Raw genomic sequence first — 27,970 nt, 5'->3', positions numbered from 1 at the left:
TTGTGAGCGGGTGAGAAGGAATCTGAGCTGTAAATCTACCTCACAACCAGTAAGGACGTGAGGTAGGTAAGGTTAGTGTTAAGCCTTCACATCCGTAGCTGTAAAGCCAGAGACAGGCAGGCGCGGCGCGGCACCGCTGGCCATTTTCACCGTGTGGTACTGCTAGTTTGCACCCGGACACACAGGAGAGGTATGCACTATGAGGTATAGTAGTTGTCAGTACCACACTGTAAGCTATGTACTCAAATATAATTTACATTATGGCCAAAAGTTTTGCATCACCCAGTAGAATATTAGGATGCATACATAATTAAAAAAAAAAAAAAAAAAAACTATATGAACATATTTTCAATATTTTATTTAACATCAGGCAATCTAAGAAACATTAAGTTATGGATGTAACCCTGGTTCCCTGAAACAGAAGATGACCAACAACAATACTTTTGGGATATGCCTGCCACAGGTCAGGTATTTACTGAGCATTTTATGTTAGAGCTGCCGATAGGTCCCTCCGGGGAGTGATGTCTTTGGTCCCGCCTACCGAGGGAATAAGTAGTCACTCCGCAGAGATCACATTCTCTTTTGCATTGAACCCGCGAATGTGAGTGATGCGACCTTGCAAGGTTTGTTGATCGTTTTCTCTTTCAGGGAACCGGGGTTACATCCGTAACCTAACGTTCCCTTTCAATTTGAAGATGACCAACAACAATACTTTTGGGAAAGTATATCAAAGCCGCCACGAGGGAGCATGAGCGAAGACAGCAGACGAGGGATGTCTCGCTACCGCCGAACTAATCTTTGTGGAGTGAGCGTGCAACCTCAAGGACCCTTGTGCCTAATGAAGGTATAGAGGAATCTACCACATTCAGTCGGTATAACCTGGTGAATGTATGTGGAGTAGCCCAGCTAGCCGCAGTACAGATATCAGTCAATGAAGCTCCTCTAAAGAGGGCCCATGGTGTAGCCACTCCTCTGGTAGGGTGCGCGGCCACCCCCGCAGGTGGGCGTAGACTGGCATTGGTATATGCAGTTGAGACTGTGTCCACAATCCAGTGGGACAGTCGCTGCTTTGAGAGGGCTTGATCCAGGGTCCTTTCACCATGACAGATGAAGAGCTGGTCAGACTGACGCAGCGCTCTCGTCCTATCCACATAACCTCTCAATTTCCGAACCAGGCAGAGGGAATTCAATCTCTGATCCTCCTCCAAGGAAAAAGGAGGGGGGTGGAAAGCGTCTAATTCCACCGATTGGTTTAAGTGGAAAGCCGTAACCACCTTAGGGAGGAAAGCGGGGTTCATGCATAACGATACCCTGTTTCCATCATTCCAAATACGCATGTAGGCACTGCGCACTGACAGAGCCTGTAGCTCACTAACCCGCTTAGCAGAGGTCATGGCTAACAAAAAGTCTGTCTTCATAGAGAGATAATTCAGCTCTATGGAATGTATAGGCTCAAACGGGGCCTTAGTGAGAGCCTCCAATACCACGTCTAGACTCCACTCGGGGAGGACTTCCTTTCTAGGAGGACGTAACAGCCGAGTGCCCTTCAAAAAACGTGTAACCAGGAAATGAGCACCTGGGGACACAGAATCAATGGGGACATGGCATTCAGTCTCGCCAGATGCTCTGTCACGATCGCCGTGTGGGCCACTGCTCCTTCCTGTGACTGGGAGCAGATCAACCAGTCGTCCAGGTATTTCAACACCCTGATCCCTTGCAACCGCAAGGGGGCTAGGATGGCATCCACGCACTTTGAGAACGTGCAGGGGGGCTAAGGAGAGGCCGAATGGCAGCATGGAAAACTCGGACTCTCCTGGACTATCCCTGGAGCTCCTGCACTTCCCCATCAGCTCAACCCGTGTGTGCACGTGTGGATTGGACACTGTATTTATTGTTTTATTACTTTTTGCTTGGGACTGCAAACCCACTGTTTACATACCCAATACCATTGATGGTAGAGGGGGTAGCCTTTTAAAATAAACAGGACTGTTTTATTATTATATTGCTTTTGTGGACATTGACTTTCACCTGCACCACCACTCACATCCTGACAGGGATATTTAGCTTTTTTTTTTTTTTTTTGGCTTGCTATACAGTGTATATATAGCAAATGGAAACAGCACAGACACCCTGTCAACAAAAGCTTTTCCTCTGCTTGATGTAGTGTGTTTTGTGGCACAAATCATATCATGATACTCTATCACGGCATGATGGCATTGTTGCACACCAGTGATTGAAAGTAACAAGCACATATTATTCTTTCCAATTTAGCAAGAGGACAAAACACTAGATTCCTACAGTATACTATATGAAATAAGATCTAGATATGGGACAGGACTCACAATTAGACCTGAAAAGCCATATGCCCATTACTAAAAACACACATTTAATTACACTTAATTGTGTACTTTTGCAGATGCACAAAACATATGTAACTTTAAATATACCTTCTTTACAAGTGCTGTTAATATATATTATAAAGTGTAATATTACTCTTACTGTACCTGCTGGGGCTGGGTCAAAGGTTAAGGCATTATTTTAGCCAAATAATGTCAACAGTTTTGACATTTCTAATAATTACAAACTGGGCTACCTACCAAACTAACATGTATTTTTAACTACAGTTGCACTGTATGTGTCTGCCATAAATAATGATGTAAAGGGCTCCCAAGGGGAAGTCCAAAAGATCATTTCTATTGAAATAATATTACATTGGTTTAATTGATCTATGGTTTAATGACATGATGAGAAGGGTGGCATGTACATCACTGCTGTCAAAAATGCTCAGATCCAAACGATGAGATACATATATTTTGAATTAATAAATAAACATGAAATAACTTTCATAAAAAAGGCAAGGGATATGATACTTCACACTTGTCAAACACGCTGTGTCATTCCTAATTCCAGAATATAATTCAATTGTAATTTTTATCATACCAATACTAATCGCACATTGGTCAACAGCAGTTTTGTGGTGTTCATATCTGTGCCAAAAGAAAGTGGACCTTTTTTTTTCATTAAACAAGTACATATCAAAGCAGCATTTCATTTTCCATATTAAAGTCAAGATCAGTTTAAGCCTCCAGCCTTAAATACACTTCGAGCAGATCCTTTCTGGGGTCTGCAGACACATAGGGTGGCATGCACACAGCCTAGTGGTTAGCAGAGGCCTCTGGATTAGAATGCATGGGTTCAATCACCTGCTGGGCTCAAGTCAGCCTAGAAGTACAGCTAAAATTAGTTCCCTGGAGCAGGCTGGCTGCCTGTGTAGACAGTAGATAAATCCTACTTGCTAATAAAAAAATAAAACAGAAAAAAAACACTTTTGGAACAAGAGCTAGTGGGCCTGGCATCATAGATCCAACTTTGGAGGAAATATACTCTGACAGCAAAACAAAAAGTCCACAGAACTAGGTGTGAAACAATACTGAGCCTCTTCAATGGATTTTTAACATTTGAAACAATTACGGTACATGTTTCCAATTGGAGCTGCAATTTTGCTTTTTGTTTGTTTGGTTTTTTTTTTTTGTTATGTAACCGATTACCGTCAATTGAAACAGATTCTAACATTTTTATTATTTCTAGGCACCCTAAAGTGATGCAAATGGAACTGAAATTTTAATTAAAATACATGACGCTAAGAAAATATTTTCAGTAAATCTTGCCTAAAATGTATTGCCATCATTTTCTTTATGAAACATGCACACATTATGGTAAAGGTGAATTTGTTTTTTTTATGGTTATTTATTTGAAGCTGTTAGGAGAGAAAATGTATCGAGCATTGCTTGCACATACTCCAATCAGACGCTCCACATCAACTTCCAGAGGTTACATGAATGAAGTCAACATTGAAAACACAAAAAAAAACATAAAAGAACAAAAACATGTTTAATATAATGTGTGCATCTTTCATATAAGAATATGTGCAATCTACAAAGTGACAGGAATACGGTTTAGAAAGATGAACTGGAATTATTTTGTTACCGTAGCACAATGTCCTTTAAAGCATTTTCATAGGATAGCCCTAATTTTTATTTTTGTGGTTTTCTAATTCCAGTCAAGTTTGGAGATTTTCCTGCATTGCACAGTAAGATGCACAGTGAAAAATAAGTACATTAAAAAAATAAAAAATAGATAAAAACCTAGAATTGCCTGGCACCCAATTTCTGAACTCTACCTTTTTTCCACACTATATCCACCAAAAGAAGATAAAAAACAGCAATATGTAAAGCTGCATTGAATACGTCTTGTCACTGTTGTCTCTTTGGGTTTTTTAGGAGCACATTTTTAAAGAATGTATAGACTCCTCTCAAAACAATGTAGACCAATGTAGGGTAATCATTAGCTCCAGATAATCTTATGTGGTTGTTTGTAGACAGAGTCATAAAGCTTTGAATTTAAGAGCCTGGCAGCAGATTAGTTACCCTGCCTTTGAAATGCACTACACTGTGTTGCACTGACAGTTTGCCATGTCCTGTTAGATAGCTGTGCCTGACAGAAGACAACCTCTGTATGCTCCGCAATTAATTAAAGGAAAATAAATACAGGTGCGTGTGAATTACTGCTGTGCTCTAATGCGGTGGGTCTTTCACTACAGCGATCAAACCTCACATCGAGCCTGGACTGAGGTAATGGAAAACTGTTAACTATTCAGAGTCAATAAAAGAAGACCAGCTTGCTCATTCCAGCTCCAATTTCTTTTTCACATACAGTACATTATAAAACTGTCGAGACAAACAAAAGACATAGCTGATGGGTGATAAGGAAGAATAATAGTACAGTGGTATTGTGTGCTTAAAGAGAAGAATATGAGTGAGATTATTCAAAGAGTTGAATATTAAAGAAAAGAAGGGACCTGTCTAAAACATCCAAAGCTGTAGGTGCACGAGCGAGAGAGAGCGAGAGAGAGCAAGAGAGAGCGAGAGAGAGGGAGGGGGAGGGAGAGAGAGGGAGGAGAGAGAGAGAGAGAGAGAGAGAGAGAGAGGGAGGGGGAGGGAGAGAGAGGGAGAGAGAGATCATATCCCTGTGTTTGTAACCATTTTACATACCCCCTTACAACCATGTTGATCTGGTATCTTTGTGCACTTCTATGAATCATAATTCAAACTACATTTTAAACTAGAGATCTAAATAAAAGCAGGATACAAAAACATACCGTCATGGTTGATTCAGGTATTTTGCAATATTATTTTGGAGAAAAATGTAGCAACAGTGTTAAAAACATTACAACTAGGACTTTTTCACAAAATAAATAATCCAAACGACAAATAAATTAGGAAAAAAATATGCCGTCTGAAGTTTGTTTGAATTCAGCTGTACCAGTAAAATTATATTCCTGTGTTTTAATTACAACATAATAAAAAAGCAGAATGGGGTCTGATAATATTACAATTCTGAAAGCATCCAGAAGCATTAAAACTTTATGGTCCAGCTAAAATAATTCAGATTTAAAAAAACGACACCATGAGCATATGTTTAGTGCAATTGTAACAAACTGTTATAGCTGTCAAGAGAGACTAACACAGGTTTATGCACACCTTAATGGCATACAAGGGAGAATGTGAGGATCCTCACAACATAATACATTACAGGAATGACAGCAAGCATTTCACTTTTGTGTCTTGTTTCACAAAAGAGAATTAATGACCAAATATTGACTGTGCTTCTAAGGATTAATGCAGTTGTTACTGTTAAAATTGCTGCTATTCACCTGAAACATATTCAGATGTATTTCATACAATACTTTTGCATTTAGTTTATTGTTATAAAATGTTCTTCAACTGTTTATACTGTATGCTGTTTATGTATTGATACAGTACATGGTAAATATACTTTGTAACTAAATTATATCACATTGTAATACCAGTGTATCCCTATTACCTATATTGTAAGCCAAATTTAAACACAGTGCTATATGAACAGTATTGCATATATACATACAGTACATGTAGTGTATGTCACTATTACAAAGTGTGAAAGTGCTACAGGACACCCTGTCATGTTTGCATGCAATGCATTACTTTGCCTTAGCTGTATGCTGTGTTATTCCAATGTTTTTATTCACACATCATAAATCAAGTTCACGCATCCCTCCTGCAACAATGCTGGTGTTGGTAATTGTATGAATAGCTAATTGTGGGAACAGAAGACAACAAGCAGGGTTGCAGGCGAGAGCAAGATCAAGATACACACATATGCTTAGAAGAGAAACTCTCTTTCTCCTGCCGAATGCTCTTGAGTAAAAATGTTAATAATGCATTCCCAATGTGACCCATGAATACAAATATCCAAACAATCGTGATTAAGTTTAAATATATATATATATATATATATATTTCTGTGATATAGACAACCATTGTTATACGAGTGGGGTCTAGTGTATGTAAATAGTCTCCTGTGTTGTTATCGTCGATTTATATATAGGTTGTGTTTTTGTGTTGAAAACTCCAAGCACTCCCTCCTCCTCCTCCTCAGAGTCTCTTAAATTGTTGCATTTTTGTGGCAGGAAGGAGCCCTGCTATACAAACCCGGAGCGACAGTGTTTGCACGCTCTGATTCCCCAGTTGCAGTAGAGACAGGTACTGCTGGACTGTGCTACGTTGGCGTGTACTACACACAGGGCTCTAGTCACAGGGACAGGCCCTGCAGTGCTGATAATAAACTGCAATGTTCATTTAATTAAACTGGCTGAGTCAGGGCATTATTTCCCGCTGCCGAGTAAAGCAAGCCTTTGGTCTCCAACAATCTGCGAGACTCTCACAGCCACCTGCCCGGGGTAAGCCGACCAAGATGGGCGGAGAGGAGGTAACAACATATATATATGTATATATATATATATATATATATATATATATATATATATATATATGTTGTTACCTCCTGTCTGCCCATCTTGGTTGGACAAACTTGCCTAATCTGAACAAGATATATCTGTATCTCATTTTCAAGATTATATTTTAAATACTATTCTGCCATGACACGCTTACAGTAAATAACTAATATGTTACAATCCTCTCGTACCTAAAGCAGCCCGAGATTACCAGAGATAGAATGGCTAATGAAAAGAAAAGCCCTGACCATTGACCTGGAGAGAAGTCCCTCTTGCTCATGTTATTATTATTATTATTATTTATTTCTTAGCAGACGCCCTTATCCAGGGCGACTTACAATCGTAAGCAAATACATTTCAAGTGTTACAATAAGAGCAAGAAATACAATAACTTTTGTTCAAGTGTGACAAACCACAATTCAATAATACAGCAGATAATAGTGATAGTTACATCAGGATATGATTAAATAGTGATAGTTACATCAGGATATGATTAAATACAAAATACTACAGGTTAAACACTTGGCAGATTACAGTATTCTGAAGTACAGGATTGAATGCAGTAAAATGATAAATATTTAATTTGGCACATGAGTATAAATGGCAAACAGGTGTTTTAACACCAAATTCAATTAAGATTACCAGCCAACCAGTGTAAAATCACTACATTTGAAAGGTCAATATTGGTTCCCCTGTATAACCCAGTTTGGTGTGCTGCCTCCGTTTCAGGTAACCACACATGCCAATGGATTCTTAATATATTTTCCATCACCTTTATTTTTATATTGTTTATGAGTAAGCAGCGATGACCGATTGGAAAGATGAGAAATGTCAACATCCACATGCCACTGTAGTTGACAATAATAAGCAATAACCAAGGATTCATCATAAAACAATGTGCACTTAGTAATTCTGAATAGAATCTTTATCTAACTGTATTCTGAATATTTCTGTCATATTTTGTATACTGTTAATCCTCAAGGGTGATTTAATGATCCTCCTTATTAACTACACTCTGCAATTAAAACACAATTACTACAGCAGGCTTACACGTTTTAGGATGACGTTAATAAGAGCCACCGCTTTTTAGAACATTCAAATATTATTTTACAAATTCCAGAATTCAATACAAATTATAGTGGCCTTATAGTTAGAGAAAAACTTTAGTGATATTAAACAATATGTTACTACAGTGCCAACATGAGTATACTGTAAGCCAGTGCATGTTTGATTTAATCCATGTATAGCTCTCCTTTACAGTAACCATACACGTACTGATATTACCTGGGTGTATATTGCCCTAAAACAAACACACACATAGTGCAGAGTGTCTTTATTTGATCAAAACGGGTCCACAGCCTCAACCACAGCCGTCTCAGTCAATAAAAGCAGTCCAGGTGCTGTCAACAGGTGCACTCCAGACTGGTGACTGTTCCTTCTTCTTTTCAGAGAAGTGCTTGTTTATTCAACCAAGGCGCAGTCTTGAGGATTTAAACACACAGTGCAGGAAGATTTGTAGCAAAGCATATGACCTTCCTCCCACTACAACGACCATCCTCTAATTAGACAATGCATCTGATAGTCATTAACAGGAATGAGATAATGAATCACATTCTCGCTTCTTTGTTAATTTGCTGTAACCAAGCAGCTAATGGATGTCAGAGCTGAATGATTGCACTGATTATAGTGATTTATAATTGCAAGGAAACAATTTAAAAGCATTCTGATTGTTCATATTGCACGAATAATGCTATGTGTTTTTCCATTCTGTTTATATATGCACACACTATTTACAAGTACAGTACTTAAATATATATTATTACTCTTCCAAGAAAAGTCAGGCTACGTGCATCAATACCGCTGGAAAACTTCACTGAGATGCCTTTTTCATTCTTCCCTTTTATTATGCAATGAAACTTATACCATCTTATTTATTTTACCCAGTGGAAGGATAACAGTCTCAGGGAGGGGACTGGACCAGTTCAAACCCAGCCGGGGAATAAAGAGGAAATAAGAGAAACTTCAAGCCATTTACCTTGGGGCTCCCTGTTCCATACTCGTCCTCCTGAGACACATCACTAGCCAGGATCTCTGCTTTGATGATCGCCAAGGCTCGCAAAATCCAGCTGTGCTGACGCTTGATTTGCCTCTGTAGTTCCTGCCACTGACTTAGAATCATCTGCAGCATGTCTTTAAGCCCTTCAGAGACAGCATAGCAAGAAAAATGGGTTTATTTCTAATATACTTATTGAAACGTTTCACTATTCACATAGGATATCCATCTTAATCTTGGACACATACTGTATTATAGTTGTATACTGCATACTGTATATATATATATATATGTTTTTATGCTCATGTATGCTATGGTTCTGGGTGAAATAGTGTCTTCAGTCAATGTGTGCACAATTATACCATGTTAAATTTCCTATCTATGTATCTATTTTATAATGCATAGAGTTCCCACAAACTGTTTTAAGATTTCTAAAAATGTAATTAAAAATGTGTACAAATAAATGCAATTCAAGGGCTGTGAATGAGCATCAGATGGAATTGAAATAATACACACTCACACAATGCCACGTGTTGCACAGTAAATATAAATAAAATGCATCCTAGTGCCCTGACTGAATTCAGGGTTTCCAATGTTATACTGTTACTGTTCTTAAAGGGCTCTATAGCACTGATAGTTGCTTAGCAGCTTGGTTGTTGACATCCTGGAAGTTAGGGAATATCATTTCTAATAATTGGCTTATATTTTGGGGAATGATGTCTGATTCTCTGGCCTTCAGAACCAGTTTGACAGTCAGCACCTGATGCAACTGAAGTGACAAATGTTTTTATTTTAAAAATGTTTTTATTACAGTAAATGAGGAAGCTTTAGATCATGGGGACCGACTAACCAGCATAAAGATGGGCAAATTAGGGAACAGGGTAGGTGGGGGAATAACTGAAAATTCAAATGAAAAAAAAAACATTTATCCTGCTATTCCCGAATACCTCTCTTTGTCAGAGCCTCTCCCTGTCTCTGCCTTTGTGATATACAGCATTCTGCTCAGACTTCTTGTCTGCTGTCCCAGTATGTGTACCGTTAATCAGGGCCAAGATTAGAGACAAAATTCATTGCTGAATTACACTTTACATCATAGGCCTCCATTCCAAGCAGAATGCAGTTGCTGAAACATTTATAAATCGTGAAGGTCAGTATGTTAATATAAACATTAATATTAAATAAGATAATTTACAGCACTAGCCTGTCTCTCTTACAGCCCTGTCATATCCGAGGAAGAGTTTACCTGATTTGTGAGACACAATGAGCTCCAGGAGCTGGTTCCCCTCCTCCACCACCACGTCCTTCAGAGAACAGTGGCTGTCCACGTTCAGTTTGAAGCTCTGTGAGGGAAATGAAAAGAGACACAGGTCGTCACATTGAATCAATTCGGGAGCTGCATTCAATAAGCCTAAAAATAAGGTAGAGTAACAGAAGGTAGAGTAAAAGTGCCAACTGAGTGGCTTCAGTTCAATGACTGTGTTTAGACATTTTACTTACAAACATTTAATTTCTAAGGATAGCCCATCTCTCTTTGTAGGAAGTTGGGAAACTGAAAGCTTCTAAGTTATATGTGCCATATTGATCAATCTTCTACTATTAGTCTCCCATTAAAATGCAACAGGTAAAAATGCTACGGACAGCAAACTTATATTAGTTGAGTATTTAATGTCCAGGCAATACTATTTTATGTTTTTAGATGGACTTAAAGAAAGTTTCAAAATTAGATAGGACTCGTCCCATAATGTTTTTTTTAATACAATAACCCAGTATTTGAATTTGTTTCTAATAAAAACATCAATAGAACATTTTAAAGGACACTTTGCACAGATGTTGCACACAAGTGCCATGTTTTAGCATGAATTACCACCAGCGTCACTGTAAAAAGACAGTTCTCGTTTGTTTTAGCCTATGTCTGTTGCAATTGCACAAGAATTGTCAAGAAAACAAACAGGGGCAAAGTGAAAGTGCAAGTTTTGTGCCACACACAAAGATGTAACATGGTCTAAGGATGTGGACTTCATCAAATTCAAATAGCAATCAAAGATAAACAATGGGTCCTATTCACAAAACAAAGGTTTTGATAATGGTTTTTTGGTTTTTTTTGTTACAAACATCTGGAGTTCACAAAACCTTTTAAAAAACTGTTTTAGAAAGGGTTAGCCGTTTTCAAAGTTTTTTTTTCATATTTAAAGATCCTTTTCAAAAACTTTCCTTAAAGTTTTGTGAATATTGCCCAATAAGACCTGAAGAAATTGTCAAAACATGAAAGATTTTTTATATATATATATATACACATCCCTAGTGTGCTTGAGATTCTAATTTGCCTCCCCTCTCTTCTCCAGAGTCCCCGCAGTTTCCATCACCACTCACACTTATCGAGTACAGAGGCTGTGATTAAGTATTGAATACTGGAACCCTCCAGAAGCCACTGTGAATAGTTCATCTGCATTTCCTGCACAGATTTAATTACACAAGCTTGGCAGCTACAGTAGGACTGGCTAAAGTGCCCTTTACTGTCGTTTCCAAGGGAATGACAATTTTGCTTCTATTTTTTTTTCATTTCCTTTTTTAACATACAGTGGCACACAAACAGAGTCCGCTCTCATCTCCTCTTGTTCAGTTTCTATCAACAGGGAAATGATAAAACAGGCTTGGATGTACATTAAAGCATCCATAAAAGCCAAAGAAAATGCAAAACTGGAGCTCTAAATCCATCTTTGGCAGTCCCCTCTCATGAATGCTCTTTCAATTTTCTTTCTCAGCCAACTGCAGCATGGTGGTCACTAAGAGAAGAAGGTGTACCACTGGATATTTTTTTTTTCTTCTCTTTTAGCTTCAGTAATTTGATTCGCAAGCTTAAATCTGCCATTGTGTGCAATCAATAGCCATTTGATTTTTTAGTACACTTCAATCCCTTATAAAATGGGTCTATCTGATATCTGCAACCTTTCGTGACCCACATCCCATAGGTCTGACAGGGTTTCTGTTCTTCCAACCTGCAGATCCCCATCTCTCCTGTGTCAGTTGGTGATGCGCACCTCTCATTCCCAGTGTATTGATTTTTGTGCTATAAGAGTGGTTCCAAAATCCATCCATTATTCTGATGTTATTTCATAAAATATTTTTTTAAAAGGCATACACGTATATTCCTTCAAACTTTAGGGCTAAGAAGACAAAACATAAGACTTAAATGAACTCAAAAACTCCCCACATATAAATGTATAGTGTTGTCACCTCAAAGCACAGTGGTGACATATGATGAGCACCTCATGTTTATTTATTACCCACTACTCTAAAGGAGACGGGCTCCATCAGTGGGGCAGATTGGAATACAAGTTTATTAATTATAAATTACATGGAGTTTTTCTTAAGGCATTAAGTGGGCATTATTATGTTGTAAAACTATAGTGTTTTTTTTATTCCTCAGTTACTAGGTAGAAACCAGTTTAGAGAGATTTCATTGCAGAAACAGAACAATTATCTTTTCGGGGATACTGTTGCAAGATATTCAGTAAGCAAGGGGACTGAGTGAGGGAGCGTGGGCAAAAAATACTCCATCTCGACCATTCTGCATTTACAAATACTTATTAGGAAATCCATTTGTGTAACTATATCTGTAATTGTGTTGTAATAAAGCTAAAGTATGACTGTAGTTTTCAATAGCTGTATTTCCTGTAATCATTTATATCAGACACTTGATGGCGATCTGTCACAGAGTGGTGATTGAGGGAACCCAACATACCCATACTCTGCTTGTTTTCCCTTTAACATACAGGTATAGTGCCTCTATGAACAGTGTTGCCATACCAAGTGTGTTTCCAGGTACAACTTGAGGCTGTCTGTCTCTGCCATGGGAGGGGTCCAGTTCTCTGTTGCTTCCAGAGCTTTGTGCAACCAGCAAATAAATTCATCCAGTTTGCTGACAAACCCCTATGAGGAAAAGACAGCTTGTTAGAAATTAACTGTTTTTCAATCAGTGAACAATGTCTCAAGTGAAATCAAGAAAAGAACTGACACCCTTACAGAATAATTACACTACAGAAATGTATGTTTTGTCCTGTCTGGACAAAATTATTATTTGCAGTATCATACAGATTTTTTTTTTTTTTTTTTTTATCTAAACAAATTGTGCCATCTGCTGGACAAAAAGGGTAGTTCTGCATTGCAGCTTTTTTTTTTTTTCCTTGGCTTTCAGTCTTTCTTCATTCCAAAGACTATCCATTCTGTTTAGGCTTTGACTTACCATAGTGCATATTCCCAGTGAGGCAAACATTATCTATCAAGTTCACACAGCTGTAGAGGTCATTTTGCATCTATAAGCCCTGATACACAGACAATGTGTGTTGCAATACAGGGGAATTCAGAACACACACAAAAAAAGAAAATCTTTGGGGAATGATGTTTGACTCTTGAAGCTTCAAAGTGCAGTGCATACAACATGGAAAACAAAGTGAATGCCTTTATGAGGTAGCTTGTGTGTGTGTCTACACCGCATGTGAAATTCCACAACAGCCTGTGCTTAGAATCACATCTGCATCATCTGCTTTTAAGTAGTGCCACGCAAGTTGTTGGTTTACAGAAAAGCAATTCCTCTGTACATCTCTTTGAATGTATTTGGTACGAGATACAAGAAGAAGCTGGATTTGGACTTGATCTCATAAACTCCACAGTGCTTTTGACTTCAGACCAGTGGTTTAAAACAGTATACAGTTTACAACACAATAGCTCACGTTTACAATCCAGTCACTGTAACACGTTTAAATTGAGGACTGCAGAAATTAAATACAGTTCACGTTTACCTTTCAAAACTCCTCAACACTTGTCAGCTGATCCAAGACAAAAAACAACACTCAACAAAATAAAACAGACCAAACCAGAGATGATACATTTCCTGTGGAATGAAAGCTCTGATGGTCTTTTTGTGATGTTAAGAATAAGACCACTCAGATCGAGGAGCAAAAAAATGGCTCGGAGGGATACTCCCTGTCATCTATAGTACATTCCCCTAATATTGAATGTCCTACATGTTTAGTACCATGTTATGTGTGTTCTGTTTAATCCTCTATTGTTGTTTCTGTGTGGTTCATTATTTGCCATGTATACTATCTATTCCAGCAAAGTGTTCTTCTGAAGAGACTCCTCAAGGCTGATTGTGTGGAAATGCAATGGCAAAGCATGTTGATATTGCACAGGCTTCAGTGCACATTGCTTTATTTATGGGCTTCAGTGCACAGCACAGTACTGCAAAATGTATGTCTCCTCATAAAAACATGTATTTCCCAATATTATTAGGGCTGCTTGCAAGATGGCTACCAGACACATTTACAATAGCTTTCACCTTCTATACTGTGTAGAGGTCATAGACACCATTTATAGATTGCACAGCTGACCACTAGATGGGGCACTTGCGCAATACACAGTATCACTAGTTATAACTGATTCTGACTAGCTAATACAAATACAAATCCTTAACAACTGAACAAAAAAGGCAAACTGTTACAGGCTAAAAAGGACCTTGTGTTTCATTGTATTGCCTAACTAACAACAAAATTGATGTAATTTAGTATCATATCAAGGTACTGTACTAGGGAATGAGCATTATACTGTATATATCATGATATTATTGCTGTCACTGAATATATGGAATACATGGAATGGAAGTATATGAAGCATTTATCCCAGTAACGTGTTTAAAACGTGGTTCTTAAACAGCCCTTACCATAGTGGTGGTGTCACTAATGAATTATGAAAAAGCATATCTAACTTTAATACTGCAATGGAACCATATCCTAACATTTACATTTCAGGGGTTTTTTTTTTGTTTGTTTTTTTTCTTGCACAAACCTAATACCTTTCTTTTTAAGTGCAACAAATCTTTAACACAACACCTTTTCAAGGGCAGGCCACAGTAAAATGGGCATCATAGTAAAATGTTGGACCATATATTAAAATAATTCCAATACACTTGATCTGAGGAAAGATACACACTTTTTTTTTTCTGCGACCAGTTTACAGTGGCATAGATGACAACACTCACAAAACACAATATTATTTATTGCTGGGCTGAAAAATTCTTGAAACTGCATATTTATTACATTAATTACAAGACATTAGTTTTAATTTACCTTTTTATTTATTTTTTTACTAATTAATCTACTTGACTATAGAGAAGATGACTAAAGCAATTTATTTAAACACATACATTTACAAATACCGTTAAGTATTACTTTACTTTAAAAATGCAGTCAAAAATGAGCACTGCAAATTGTACATAAGAGTGTCAGCCACGGTATCTGTAAAGCTTCTGAGTTTGGCGTCACTACTTCCGTGAAGCCTCTAAGGTGAGGCTCTTCACTTCCAGATGCCTGTTGCCTGAGAATGAAGTCATTGTAATGCTACTGTATTTGTATGCTGATATAATCAGTCACTGGAATGTGTTCCATATCATTTAAGGCATGAACACATTCATCATGGAGAGCGCTCCTTTAACAGATCAGGCTTTATCATTAGAATTTCATTCCACTTTTCACAGGTTTCTGTGTTTATCCTTTTTATGTAACTGGAAAATGAAAATGAATGTTGAAAACAATTACACATTTTAAAAGGAGAAATATCCTTCTGTTAACATGCAGCTTAGTTGGTTCATATCTCTCTATAACAACTTTCAGTACCAATGCAAATACTGCTGTATCAGTTTCTTGTAACATGTCTGTCCTATAGCATGAAATGGCATCATTTACAAAGGCAGGTAAGAAGTCCAAGTGTCAACTTTAAAATACTGACTCCACCTAGTGGTTAAAGATTAAATATCCTTCCTTAAAATTAACCTGAATACTTGTATCTGTCCCAGCTGTATTTGTTGTATTATTTGTTTGTTAAGTTATGTTTTATGAAAAGTAAACTCTTTAACAAAAATATATATCTTTAACTGCAAACTTTGTTTATGACATCCATGTATTAAGGTATCTTAACAGAGTAATTGATTTTCATGTGTTAACTTTTTACCAGCACACCTACATGAATAACCTGATTTCCCATATGCTAATTCACACCAGGACAGCTGAATTGTTGTTAACATTAGAAAGGTCAGACATTTAATTTTAGGCAGATTCTGACCTTGCAAGGCCTATGTCACAATTTCCTTATAAGAAAGGACATTTCATCAATCAACAATCTACAGAACAACAAAGCCATCAATTGTCATACAGTAGAATATTAAATCAACATCTGTGACATATTTCAAATGAAGGTGGTGCTGAAGTGCATATTTGTTGGCAAGCCACAATGGTTGGACCAGCTGTGAAATGTAGCACGCACACAAACACACACACAAACACACACACCCATGCCCACACAGACACCAACACCCACCTACACCCACACACACGCACACACACACGCATGCACACGCACGCACACACACACGCACACACACACACACGCACTTGCACGCGCACGCACACGCACACACACACCCACAGCCACACTTTTGTATAAATTTGCTGTCCCTTTGAAATATTCTTTAACATATAAAAGCTGCATGGTCCTGCTGCAGTTTCAGTCAAGATGGAGAAGAAGTCAGCAGACAATACATACTTTAATAGAGGGCGGATTGTAGGGACTCAGTTGGCAGGTTCATTTGTATCCAAGTCTCTTACATTCATGACTCTTAGGACTTTCTGGAGAACATCCAACCAGTTCAGTAATAATATTCAGTTCAGTAGGTATACTGCATCAACCTGACACTGTAACTTATACAAAACTAGACCACTTTGACATAGATAATGCTACAGCAGTAAGCCCAGCTGAATCACAAATGGATGATAATTCTAAAGATATATCTATTAATGTAACCTGTATGTATTTTGTTGAGTAGGTCTACAAGTATTTCTCCTTTTGTTTCAAAACAATTTATTTATGTAGAATTCTAGTTTAGAAGAATGTTTACAGAATGAACAAACCAATATTTATCGATTTGGGATAGTGGTTCTCTAGATATGTGCAGTGTGCTTTATTTGTGTTGTTTGTAGAATATTCCACTTTACGACTTTATGGGGTTATTAAAGGTGCAGTGTCCCATGTATAAATTATTCTGTAGTAAATGTTCAGATCTATAAAAGTACAACTTTAACAGTTTCCCTTTAAAAAAAATGTCTAATTCGAAGTCTTATTCCCAGAAGCCTATATTATAACAGTGAACAGCAAGGATAGTATATAATTAAATATGTCAGAGGGACACTGCAGCTTTAAGACTAATTCAAATTAAAGTCACTCACCTCAATCTTTTCCCAAATGTCTTCATAGTTGTCTTGGTGGTGGATATCTTCAAGCAGCTGCTGAATAAGTGCCAGTTTGCTTAGGCTGGGGTCGTCTGCATCACAGGACGCTGGTTCAACCCATCCCTTCTGCACCTTTTCTTTAGCACATCTTTCAGTTCTAGGTTGTTGAATGGGCAGTTCATCCTCTGATAGGAGGTCACTCAGTGGTCCAGATTCAATGCTCTCATCCAGTGATGGGGCAATGTCACTAGAGGATGTGGGAGAAATCGTCCTGGAACCAAATGCTTTTTCATACTTTCTGTTAGGCTGAAAAGGTGGGAAGGCCTCAAAGTCAGAGTTCACTTCTGAAAGCTCCCAGTCATCGATATCCTGGATGGTTTCTTCCATGCGTTTCTGGGGCAGGACCTTGGCCAAGTTCTCCAGCTTCTGTGCCAGCATTTCCGTTTTCTTGAGTTGAGCTGGAAGAGCCAAGTATTCATCTGATCCATACCATGGCTCAACCTTTTTACTGTTCCCATTACTCTGGTTTGGTGAATGCTCATGTTTGTCTTTTGGAGGAAGTGGAACCAGGGATGTCAGTGCTGATTTTGGGCTACCAGCATTGGAATTTTTCTGATTACTATGCATGGGGGATCCTGGAAGATAACTTTGATCATCTTCTGCAATTAAAGACTGGACTCTCACCTCATGACTGTTCACTGCTGTGTCGTTATGAGGTGAACTACTGATCTCATTGCAGCAGTGAGGGGAGTCAGTGCTCGGTGCATATCTGGATTCCCCATAGGAACTCTGATCTTCAAGGTCACTTGGTCGATCTGTTTCCGAAGAGCTTCTTTGCATTGTGAGGTTGAGCCGATCTGGGCCCAGAGAAGTTTTGTATGAAGATGCATTCATTAAAACCTTACGGTTCTTGTCACTGATCTTGTTCAAACAGTCATAGGACTGGCTGACAGATGAGGAGGTATTACTGGGGTAGACTGATGTGAGTTCCAGACAGAACTTGGACCTGTCTGGGGGATCCAGAAGGGATGGAGTGCTTCTGCTCATCTCTGCCTGAATTAAAAGAGATGATGGATGGATTCTGCTGAGGACCGATTCTATATCATCTCTTGACATTCCTTCTAAGTACATGGCTTTTTTAGGCAATGAGGGCTGCGTTGGAGACACCTCATTGTAGTTAAAACAGTCTCTGATAGGTCTCTTGGAGATAGAGCTTTCACAATGAGAGTGGTGCCGGCTTTTTGGAACTGATTGATGTGTCTGACAGGAAGTCCCTATAGCCACAGCAGGTGAATTATCAGGTATGGCTGATGGCTCAGTGGAAGTCTTGGCTATTCCACTCAGAGGGGATGACTTCTTGGAAGTTTCACTGGATTCTTCCCTGATTTCTGGAGTGGAAGCTGAATGTCCCTCTTGGTTTGCAATGTTTTCTTCTTGCTTGGAAGACAAGCGTTCAGCAGCTACCGTCAGCAAGCCCACACTTTGGATAAGCTCTGGGAAGTCTTTCTCCAAATCTGGGTAATAACAGGCCTCATGGGTTTTTGACTTTATTCGGCTAGAGTTCATTGCATCCAGCTCAGTTGGCAGGTCCTCACTCGGACTGTAGTCGCTCAGTTCAAATGCAGTTATACCACAATCTAATGAAAAGTAATCTTGGCTGCATTTAATTGTCAACTGACCTGAATCATCAACTTCAGTTAAGGAGTCAAGACGGGCCTGTAAAAAAAGAAACAACAACAATGAATATTGGAGGCTGCTTTAACCTCTCAAATCACATATGAATTGCAAATTTAGTTAAATAGCCAAAACATTAAGAACATCCCATTGCTAAAAAGGTATTTGTAGATACTACCATGGATGTTTTTTGATATATGACTAACCTAGTGGTTCTCAAACTTTAAAGTGACTTGGGTCTGCTGAGGTCCCACTTGGCAAAACAAGGCATTACATAAAAAAACAGGCACTGCATACCGCTATACAATAAAGCAAAAACACAAAACACAAAAAAAATCAACATATATTAAAAATGTAAATATTTCAGTACTATGGGTATTGTAACCTTCCTGTGACCTTTCAATGACCCCTGTGGGTCTCAGTTTCCATTTAGTAAGCCTGCCCCTTTCTCTCTTTAAAATTAAAGAAACTGAAATAAACTCTCAGCTCCAAATCCCTCACATTTACTTCAGAGGAAGTTACCAAGCTGGTCAGAATGTAAGACGGCCCCTCACCTCATTCTTATCCTCAGAGAAGGCCTGCAGAATGTCAGTCTGTCTGGTGAAGTTCCCGTTAGAGTCTTGGAGGCCCTGCAGGACCCGTTCCTTCAGCACTAGAACAGAGACCCGTAACTGGTGCCACAGGAGCTGCACTGTGTGAATGTCAACTATAATGTTGACTGAGTAAGACAGGAGCTTCAGCGAAAATTCTGTCTCTAACAGGGCATGGATCTGCTCCACATGGTCTGAGATGTCTTCACAGATATCCTGCAAAAGGAAAACAGAATAGGCTGTTAGAATGTATAATGCACAAAACCTTTTACTTTTATTACAGATTTCAGATTCAAAGGCCACCCACTGTATTTCATCATAATGTGTTGGATTATAAACCCAACTGAAATATAGTACTGCATTAATTTTATTGGGGATCTTGCTTGTATCCAGCAACACGGATAAGTAGACATAGTGAATTGGCCACAGTGGCTTACCCACATTAATAAACAAGATCTAGGCCACACTAATTTGTAATATTATGATGATGTTAAATTGCTTCCCCAGCTGCAGAGCTGTCCACCTCAATAGGACACACTTTTAGCCATTATAGACATTTGCCTAGTTATACTGAAGTGCAGCTAAGCTAAAATAGTGCTTGTTTTCCCTAGTTTCTCTATCATATAGTTCATATGGACTTCTCTGTAAAATGCCTTGATATGTCTCAGCGTGGTAAGGTGCAATACAGGTCTGCATTGTTTTTATGGAATTTGTCTTTTATTTCTCAATAAACAGACATGACCAAATCTTGTGTTCAATATCAAACAGGGATCACCAAAACACAAAACAACTATTAATGAATATATATATATATATATGATCCTTGGTCCAAGCGGGGTGAGGGTGTAAAGGCCTCAAATATTTGCAAACGGAGGTTGAGTTACAACAATCACATTAACAAAGCCTTTAAACAGCAGCTTCAGCAGTCATGTCAAAGCACTTGAGTCAGAATTATAAAAGGAATAAAAACCTTAGAAATTACAACTCAACTGTACCCAATACTAATCTCACAATCCACCACTGACAATGGCAATTCAATTGTAATCCACCTATTGGTCTTAGTTTTTGTTGGTCTTGGTTTTTGTTGTATAAGGACTGATATTTCCTTATACTCATATACTTTTGGTTGGGAATAGTCACCCTAAACAACAATTACAAAATAAATTCTCCCTTCCACGGGGAGCAAAGTAAAATGACTTCTCTTAAACTAACTAACTGATGAGCGAAAGACAACAGGTTTAATTCACCATTCATTGTACTTGTTGCAACATATTTTGTCACACTTTTTTTTTTTTAAGGTTTGCAAATTTTTAAGAATTAATTAAAACTACCTTTTAGAGTGCTTATTTAAAGACACTGAAACACAATGTGAGAATCATGTACTGCACACCTCAAAACTGTAAAACCACAGCTCTTACCTTGACTGCTTTACTGTCTTCCCAAACCAAATGCCAACTTAGAACATTCGGTTCTTTAAACAGCTATGTCCCAGGATTATTATGGGGGAGCTGTTTAGAAAGCTGCTAATTTATACAGGAAAAGAACAGGCTCAGCTCTGCTGTTTTATTGCAACATTTACAGGCAAGTCCATAAATTTACTGGAGAAGTCAGAGCCAGGGTCCCTTTCAAATCAGGCTGTGACCTGCCCAGAGCAGGCTGCAGCCAAATGGTATGAAGACAGAATGAACCGGTTTCTTTTGTAATCCCTGCCCCACTCCCACTCGTGTGATTGAAAAACTGTCACACAGCAGAGTGATGATATAAAGTGAATTTCTCACTGCTATGTTTTAATTGAAGGAGTTTAACAAAGAATGGGATTGCAGCCTATTTAGCTTATTGCCAGACTAACGTTTAGGGTTAAATTATGAAAGAAAGATGTATACACAGTTTTACTGACTTATAGCCTATAAATAATGAATAAACTATTAAAAAACAGGAGAGGCTGTATTAGTGTGAAAAGTACAGTAATGAAAGCAGCTGAACCAGAATCTAAAACAAGGTACTGCACAAACAACGAAACAAAGAAAATGCCTGTTTTTCTCAGTAGAACTGCTTCAGACACGACGCTGACTTATGTACATATTTATCAATAATCACACACAAGTACAGTTTGCTTAGACTGCACACTTTGCATGTGTTTTCAATTGTAATAGTGGCTGGTTTACTTTAACTTTTTGTCTAGATAGGAACCCCTGTGCAAACATCTCCTACGTGCATCAGAGATACTGCTGGCAACAACTCCTGCTGCCATGACAGCTGGGCTCCTAATTCACAGCTGCTGTCATGTGTCACAAAATACAGTCTGGTTGGGATTCAAAAGAGACAGTAAACCTTTCCACCCTGTCCTGATAGAGCAGCAAAGGGGGTATTTCATATGAACAGTATTAACAGTGTACACTGCGGAACAACAAAGGAAACCAAAGTGTTCCTTTTTCCAGTAATCTAATACCCATTGACTAGGCTGGGTTCCATGCTTGTTTTATAAGCACTATGCTACACTGATGACAAGGAGCCACCTTTCTATACATTACCTACTACTTTCTGACTGATTGGAAAGTCAGGACTGTATTTTCCCAATTCAAGTGCACCATTTTTTTTTTTCCTTTTTAAGAAATATTTTTTAAGAAAATATTTAAACTTAACGATTCAGCGGTTGAGGTTTAAGATGATATTTCACATCCCCCAAGGCCTTAATGAATCAGAATTACTTCATAAAAGATAAGGGAGATTAAAGGTTTTATGCCATTGTGACAAATTTAGTACGATAATCATATGGCACACTTGACACTTTGTTCTCGTCTTCGCTGCTGCAGCAATTAGTGTACATCCAAGATGTTTTGACTTGATTACAAGAGCAACTAAGCAGAGCATGCTGACGCCCACATAAATCAAAAAGAAAATGTTTGCAAACCCTAGTCTGGCCATCATGTCAGAAACAAAGAGAGAGAAAAACTGTTGAGAACATAAACACGAAAGACAGGAAAATGAGATCAGAGAGGATCGATAGCGAACAATACCTACTTGAAGATTACTTTTTAATGTATTGTGACTTTTAAAAAGTACCAGGTAACAGACACTGTAACTATGAGCAGGCTTATCTTTGTCACAGCTGTTGTTTGTTTTGTTATTTAGTACTTTTTAAAAGCCACACAAAGGCGAGCAGCATCTTAGTCAAATCTAATCCTAGGCCTAATGCACTAACAATGAAAGAAGGAGCCATAACACCCAGTAGACAGAACGACCAGCATCACTGAAGTCAAATAAAGAGCACAAACTCGATTGCTTTTGTGTTACAAATAGACATGACTTTTCAAGCTTCATAGGACAAAAGCAGTTAAAATGTGTGTAAAGTTGACAGGTTTGCTCATACTGTTTTGTAGATTCAAAATATAAGTGTGATGTTTTTCTCTATGTCACCATGTCAGTGTTACATAAGACACATTTCCTCAAGCTTCATTCGGCTTCCTGTTCTGCAGGGTGATCAAGCTGAAGTTTGCTACTGAATCAGGGGCATGCAGTAGCTGTGGCGTCCCTTGCAGCTGCTCCAGCCCTGGCCTCTCCCTACAGACGCTCTGTGAAGGTCTAAAAAGTTGTAGATTTTAACCATGTTAAACTCTGTTGAGCCGACTTACTTCATGTAAATCCATTCAGAACGAATGTAGCCATCATAATAAGGTAAGGGTATTTGTAGCTACTGTATATTTCAGTTTAGCCTGTTGAACTAGATCTTTGCAGAATGCTTTCGGAGACTTCAGAGTAGCATTGACCATTTTGTTAACACAGAGAAAACTTTTAGTAATTGCTAGTTGTTAGAAAGTACAACTTTGGACCTGGGAAGTACCCTTAATTCATCTTTATTTAACAGAGCCCTCACACCAGAAGTGAAAATGCAAATAAAAATGTAGCAAGTCAGGGTCATACCCAGCAGCTAGATATGTACACTTCCAGACATTAATCCTGAATGCAAATACAAATGCCAGTACTGAAATAATTAACACTTCTGGTCCCTTCACTACCTGCACCAAAAAAAAAGAAAGCACTCTAGAATACAGGTCACGCTTGTTGCCAGAGCAATAAAAACATCATAACAATGTCAAGTGTCTGTCTTAAAAAAACTTGTTGATCAAATGTATTCCTATATCTCCAGCAAAGTGACATTCAAAGTCACAGTCTGTCACCCAGTCTCAGACATGATCCAATGATGATTTAATGAAACGTGGTTATGATGTATTATTTTGCAAAGGATTGAATTTCAAGTTGTTTGCCCATTTTGTAGATTTCAGAACAGTGTTTGCACTATCAGATTGCCACTGCAATTGTGTGCTCATATTCCCTACAAATGTTAAATATATTGGCGTTTACATTTAAAGTTTCATGCTCCAACACATATTTAAGATATAAAAAAGACATCAATTGTATATAAAACATTTCCTATTAAGGAATAAGGCTTACCTTAGAAAGATGTATTTAGTAACAGCTCTTCATTCATAGCGTCTGCAGGACAAGATACTCTCTTGAGCAATATCAGTAAATCCATTTGATATTTTCCGTTCAATACCCGATAAACAAGACATATGATAGTCTTGTCTATTTTTGCAAGTCAGTTGATAACTCCAAAGCTACATATGAAAACAAAAGACTGTATGTCATGTTTCTCCTGATTTACTTTGCCTTGCCTCTCCCAAGTCGAGTGTGTCCTCCTGGACTCCACTCTCACTGACTGAATTTCACTTCCCAGGGAGGAGAGCTTCACATTTCAAAGTGGAATTCTGCTAGGCATTTGCTCCTGGCAATTAGCAGGGTTATTTTAGGCTCTGATCTAACTCCAAGCAGAATGCAAGCTGAATCACACTGATGTGACTTACAGTCAAATGTGCCAAAGCAGCTGTCCAGGGTCTTTTGTGATGTCAGAGAAGGCAGCGGGTTAGCTTTCAAGACTGTGGAGGTAATATACTATCAAGAAGTTTGTGGTTCTAATGCCATTTTTTTTTCTATTGTTGTACAGCTGCAGCAGAGGGAAAGAGATAGCAAAGTCATGTGATAAAGGGACATTGCCCAATTCTGTGAATGGCCACTGCTGTTTTGAAATACAGTACTCGACAAATCATGTTGAGCAAAAATAGGTTTCTAACATCGCAAAAACATAATGATTGAAAAGACAAAATTAGTGTTCCTTTAACTTTTAGATTTGGTATAAAGTTAGCAGACTTTCATAAAGTTCAACAGAACCTCCTTGAGTAAAAGCAGTACAGCGTACAGTAGTGTGAATGACTACTCTACACATGGCATTGACACAATCAACCAACAATGGTGACTAACAAGAGAATGTTTATCAGAAGATGTATTTTCCTTTGTTTCATAAAGTCACTGTCGCCATGATAACCAAGTCTAAATAATTGTTTATTAAAAGAAGCATCTTATAAATTACACTTAGAACAATTTAAATTAGTAAAAGATATGATATATACTTTATTTTTAAAGTCATGTGGCATGTCATCACTGGTCAGTTTAGTTCTATTAGCAGGGTAACTGCAATAACCAGGGGCAATGGTGGCATAATTGCGTAGCAGCTGGAAGACAGCCACACACGTTTTTGAATGAGTACCTGGTCGTTCTCAGGCAGACTAGCTAAAGAATGACTGGCATTCTTGTATGTCAACCCAAGATGTAAAGAGCATGAAGTCACAGCCTGGTAGTCTTCCTGAAACCGGAGCTCTGTGGTGGAGTATTTCCCTGCCTCAGCACCGCCACATTCCTTAATGAGCTGCACCTCTGTGCAGAGGGGTTTCTCTGTTTAACAACATCTCAAAGCACAGCTGCAATACAACCATGTTGAATCTTATGAAATGAAGGCTGATACCTCTGCCATTCACAGGAGTAAAAACCCTTTAAGGTCATCCTAAGGGTAGCTCTACTTGGCTTGTCTAGTTGGTTCAAACATTTATTATTATTATTATTTATTTCTTAGCAGATACCCTTATCCAGGGCGACTTACAATTGTTACAAGATACCACATTATTTTTACATACAATCACCCATTTATACAGTTGGGTTTTTACTGGAGCAATCTAGGTAAAGTACAGCAGTAGTGTCCCCCACCAGGGATTGAACCCACAACCCTCCGGTCCAGAGTCCAGAGCCCTAACCACTACTCCACACTGCTGCCCCTGAAGCACTGCGCCACTTGACAGACAATTACGAATGACCACTGTGTTCAGCTTTACTCACCCCTCAGTTCTTCATCTGACACTACAGTCGATGTCCATTGGGTTATAATTCAATGAAACTGCAGTGGCTGCTGGCTTGCTCAGGATATAAGCTAGTTATTTTGATCCTTTCAATTGCTGTAAATAGACCCCTTTCTGATATCCTTTTGTGGCGTGATCCAGTTTCTTTCAGTGCCATGTGGCACATCCCCAGATTCCAGGAATTCCTTAGCAATATGATTACATCAATGAATATACTTTTATATAAACAGCTACTGGCCCCTCTGGTTATGGCCTGACCTTTAAAAAATCTAAATATTCAGCTGTCTCTTATGCCTGACAAGTTTAGCATATTAGAAAACAGGACCCGAACAACTAAATGCAGTTTCATATTTTAAACTGGGAGCCAAGACCAACTTAATTCTAGAAAGTGTTTAAGCTGATTACCGCTCTGAACATTTAATGCTGCTTATCACAGCTGCATGCACCAATCCCCAACTTGGCAGCCCTTCACCATCCCTCCCATGTTTTGCATTCTACACATTGATTCAATACATAGCGTGTTCTTTTGGAAGCAGTGAAGACATGACTGCAGTATCTGCTGAACCTCTGTGAAAACAAGATCCATTAAAATATCTGCTTCTCTTCCAAAGAAACAAGCACTGTCAGTCTGGTTCAACACAATGCCATTTTCACTTCTGCATGTTCTCCATTATGGAAAAATGTAATCCATCTATTTTGCATAATGTCATTTTTATACTGATGCACTGTTCTAATGCTTCAGCACATATGCATTCCAGTACACTATATTGATATAATCAGGTGACCCCAGGTAACAAACCAGGTGCCTGTATGGTGACTACCATACCCATCCATAAGCTTCTTTGCAATAATGTCTTAACATTTACACAGCTCCAAACAAGTCTGTATTCTCAAATATCACCACTAGATGGCGCTCCATATACATAGTTGCACAATGTTTTTTTTAACTAGTAAATGTATGCTGACTATACAGACTGCAGTACTATCAATGCCTACACTGACTGGTAAAAAAACAAAAAAAAGTCAATGCAGCCACTGTGTTGAGAGATGAGCCAGTTGTATGGTCACCCACTACAGTATTTTTTGTTCTGTTTGTTTTTTGTAGAAATAGATACAAACTATAATATTGTCTTTCTAAGACGGAATGGTTCTCAAACGGATAGGACTGAAAATAACAGCCCCTGCTTTGACTCCGGTTACCTTATATAAAAGGACGAATCAACCGTTTTCATACAAATCTCTCTCCAAACCTAACAGACAATCACCAACGCAAAAATATATAACATCTGAAACATTTTCTGAAATAACCAATGTGTTCAAACTAAAGAAAATCCCACTGAAACAAGACAACAGCATGTTAAAATATAATACAACCATTTTTCTTTTTTTTTTTACAGTAAGTGTTGAATGTTCACTGCTCTAAATTAAAATATTGCAATTATTTGTTACACCTGATAAAACAGTGTGGTTTACTTGAGCAACAGTCATAGTCCTGAAAAGGTCAAAGCCTGGACGCTTTGAAAATAAATCTGTTTATGTGTCCAATTACTCGGCTACTTACTGTGCTTCTGGTAACTAATTCTGACACAGGCAGCAGACTGCAGGACAGCAATACGAAAGCCATATATCACATTAAAACCTCATATTAAACAGACTGAACTGCAATAGGACCGCTGTGGACTAACTAACTAAATGCCACAGGAAATCACATTACTGTGGGTGAATTTACATCTCGTTATGACTTCAGTGCAAGGCAGGTTTCTCCAATGATGTTTCTGGACAAATGTAATTCTAAAAGGAGCACATTAATAATTAACCTTTTCCATTCGGAGGCTTCAGATTCCCAGTATATTTACTCCTTCATCTAAATCCCAAACGAAAGGTTTTTTTTCCTTTGTCTCTGATCCTTTATGTGAGACCATAACAATCTGCCTGTTTGCCCGGGTTTAAAAGATAATTATTTTATTTTTGCTCCTAAAAGATCTAGACTTTTTTCAAATGCATCTGTTTTTTTCATGTCATTGATACTATATCCCTATAGTATATTAGTAAGATGATGGATTTTCCTCCTTTATAGGGTACATAAAAACACACGTTGCAAACCACTGCTGGAAATGCTGACACAGCTGCCAATGCTATTGGCTTATTCTCGATCTGTATACAGTTGAGCAGTTGCTATTCAAATATGCCATCATTGCCTCTATTTATTGTAGATTTTGGGTGACGTTGGAATGCTTGACATGTATTTTTTTTCTCTACACTGCACAGAACCTTTTTATATTATGATTCAACAT

The 27,970-nt window shown here is 38.3% G+C and overlaps 1 protein-coding gene across 2 annotated transcripts in view; it reads right to left on the bottom strand.

Annotated features, from left to right (window-relative positions):
• LOC131697597 (A-kinase anchor protein 6-like) overlaps positions 1-27,970 on the bottom strand; it is a 111,473-nt gene that overhangs the window by 64,618 nt on the left and 18,885 nt on the right. For both annotated transcript variants that reach the window (XM_058987669.1, XM_058987670.1), the window contains exons 3-7: positions 19,393-19,644; positions 17,162-18,880; positions 12,693-12,815; positions 10,129-10,225; positions 8,868-9,031 (exon numbers count right to left, since the gene is read on the bottom strand). In XM_058987669.1, the coding sequence (XP_058843652.1) occupies positions 8,868-9,031; positions 10,129-10,225; positions 12,693-12,815; positions 17,162-18,880; positions 19,393-19,644 (2,355 nt within the window). The remainder of the gene's footprint in view (positions 1-8,867; positions 9,032-10,128; positions 10,226-12,692; positions 12,816-17,161; positions 18,881-19,392; positions 19,645-27,970) is intronic.

This window comes from Acipenser ruthenus, chromosome 15 (genome assembly GCF_902713425.1).
Source record: "Acipenser ruthenus chromosome 15, fAciRut3.2 maternal haplotype, whole genome shotgun sequence".
NCBI classification, from domain to species: Eukaryota; Metazoa; Chordata; class Actinopteri; order Acipenseriformes; family Acipenseridae; genus Acipenser; species Acipenser ruthenus.
The sequence above is the reverse complement of the archived record's forward strand: the minus strand, read 5'-3'. Positions and strand labels throughout refer to the sequence as shown.